This window comes from Sycon ciliatum, chromosome 9 (genome assembly GCF_964019385.1).
Source record: "Sycon ciliatum chromosome 9, ocSycCili1.1, whole genome shotgun sequence".
In the NCBI taxonomy this organism is placed as follows: Eukaryota; Metazoa; Porifera; class Calcarea; order Leucosolenida; family Sycettidae; genus Sycon; species Sycon ciliatum.
Window position 1 is genome coordinate 22,628,001 of NC_088651.1, and position 2,443 is coordinate 22,630,443.

The window sequence follows — 2,443 nt, forward strand, 5'->3', positions numbered from 1 at the left end:
CTCTAGTTTTCTTTTACGGTATTATAATTTCACGGAGAAGGCGGAGAGCCCGAACGTGTGCAGTTTTATGTTTATTATTTGCCATGGCGACCCCTATAAGTCCAAATAACTGGCAGGGCAGGGTTGGGCCTTTTTCTTTCTTCTCGGATTTATTTTCATGACATGCTCACTGATTTTACTCAGAAAAAAAAAAAGCACCTTTATACGTAGAAACTTACGTAGCATAGCGATGTCGTTTTTTCTGCCATGTGAACACAATAATAGAAAAGCTGACAGGATCGCTTTTCTAAATGTACTCGTACGTGTATCATTATCAAATTCAATACCGTATTATACGCATTGATGTGCAAGCCTTTTCTTGCAGAAAATGGAACTAGTCTTGCATACATCAAGAGTAGATAAACAAGAGTAGATAAACATCTACTCTTGCATACATGTATTCATGTTCTCTCGAGGATCACGCTCCGTTCACCGCCGTCACATCAACCTTGTGCCTGTCGACCTCGTCCAGGCTGAGGCTCGCCTTGCTACGCATTAGACTGTCTTCACAGCCATTTTAGCTTCCTCCTTATTGGACTGTTTTCACAGCCATTGTAGCTTCCTCCGTATAAGACTGTTTTCACCAGGGAGTAGTACAATACCGGGAGGTGACACGGCCACACATCCGGGATTACGAGCTTTGCCTCACAAAAAAAATACAAACCGCGCGAAAATTCAAATTTTTGCTCTTTTGACAGCGCTGAGAAACCTTCAAATAGTGACGAGAAGACCAGACGTATCCCTTCGTGACAAGCTGCCACTTGTTCTTTTCAGCTCGAGCCTTTTTTGGGAGCTACTCTGGTACATCGTCCACACTGCTGCCAAGTCTCGACTTCCCAAAATGGATGGAAGTGACGAATATGGAGGACGCTATCCTAGGTAAGTAACGTGATGGAATTTTCTCATCTTGACATGGTGTAACACGAACCTGAATTTCTCATTTGGACCCACTCGGACACCTCACCAAGTTGGGATATTTCGAAAGTATACCTATTTGTCTACCATTCTACTTCATCTCAACGTGTTAGCTTATGTAACTCTTTGTAAAACTCATTCTGAAAATTTTGAAACTTATTAATTTGTATAGACTTGAACATAATGTTCAAGATCACTTGTTTTCAGCACTGAATGAGGCCAGGCCTGCTTGCTTTGTTGCTTTTTTAACCCCCAGAACCCGTGGACAGAAGAGGAAGAGCGACGACTTGGGTGCGGCTGCGAAGTCTGCCTGCCCAACGCCAATTGCTCCTCACCCAAAAAGTAAACAAATTATATAGCAGGAGTGGTTTCAAGTGGTTTCAAGTGGTTTCAATGCATTTTGTTTTGGGGATGTTGGTGTGTACTTATGCAGTCCTAGCGTGTTGAGCAATAGCAATCATGAGAAGGGTATAATTCTGCAATACAACATTGTTGATTATAAATATGACACTGAAGCAATACTGAAACTACGTTTTGGGGTTGTATTTGTTTTCATGCGTGTTCTACAGCGCACCCCATTGACGAAGATCATCCTTGTATAGACGATGATAAATACTCTCATCTGACAAGGTTAGTTGCACAGTTCTACCATATGTGTAAGGTGGACGTCGGATATAACATGGCTTATCTCTTTTTGGTAGGCCATCTACTGCACAGAACACGTCATCAGAAGTCACTGCCTGCTGCGAATAACAGCGCATCGTGTATGACAATCTCTTCACCAACAAGTGCTACCCGTAAGTCAGACAGCAGAGTACAGTCATTCAATAATAGCCAAGTAAGCCCATGCTTTATATGCTTATATGACAATAAGCTGATGGAGGAAAAACAGATCCAATTACATAAAAGTACGCCCAAAAAAGCAACGGCCAAACACGCACACACCAGAACAATTTCAATGCTCTTCATGCACACCAACTAGGCTTATAAATCTGCACAGTGTACGTAAATGAAATATCTTATCCGCAGATCGCATCTGACTTGTTTGATAAAACCTGCAGCAAAACAAAAGCACAACACAGACATATCGATGAAGCCTGTGTGGTTTTATGTTTGTTCTGATTCATACAGCCTCTTGTCCATCGTCACATAAAGAACATGGACAGCCGCAAGCTGGAAATGATTTCTCAACAGCAGAGAAGAACGATACTATCACGTTCACACCCTTGACACAGACTTGCGTCATAGTGACATTTGCGAATAGCTGCCCCTGCAGTATAAAATTTATTTTATTTTGTGTTTCTCTCTGACGACTATAGCATCTGGATTCGGAATAGCCTTACTATCTTGAGACGGGTCAGCCATACCTGAAACATGTTGTTCATTGTGACTAAAACTTGAGTCAACATTATCTATTCCCCTAGAAACGACGTGAATAACTAAATGTAATACAAATTAAATTAGGAAGAAAATTTCACTCTTACAAGCC

At 41.5% G+C, this 2,443-nt stretch overlaps 1 protein-coding gene across 1 annotated transcript; it reads left to right on the forward strand.

The window, feature by feature from the left end:
• The first annotated feature begins 636 nt into the window (after positions 1–636).
• Positions 637–2,443, forward strand: LOC135824832 (uncharacterized). The gene is made up of 5 exons (XM_065337547.1): positions 637–918; positions 1,211–1,296; positions 1,524–1,584; positions 1,672–1,751; positions 2,086–2,443. The coding sequence occupies exons 1-5, from the start codon at positions 881–883 to the stop codon at positions 2,262–2,264; spliced, it is 444 nt and encodes a 147-aa protein (XP_065193619.1). The 5' UTR covers positions 637–880; the 3' UTR covers positions 2,265–2,443.

Coding starts and splice junctions, on each gene's coding strand:
- LOC135824832 (XM_065337547.1), top strand. CDS start 881: ATGGATGGAAGTGACGAATATGGAGGACGCTATCCTAG. Junction 1,297..1,523: donor AATTGCTCCTCACCCAAAAA/GTAAACAAATTA, acceptor CGTGTTCTACAG/CGCACCCCATTGACGAAGAT. Junction 1,585..1,671: donor AAATACTCTCATCTGACAAG/GTTAGTTGCACA, acceptor TCTACTGCACAG/AACACGTCATCAGAAGTCAC.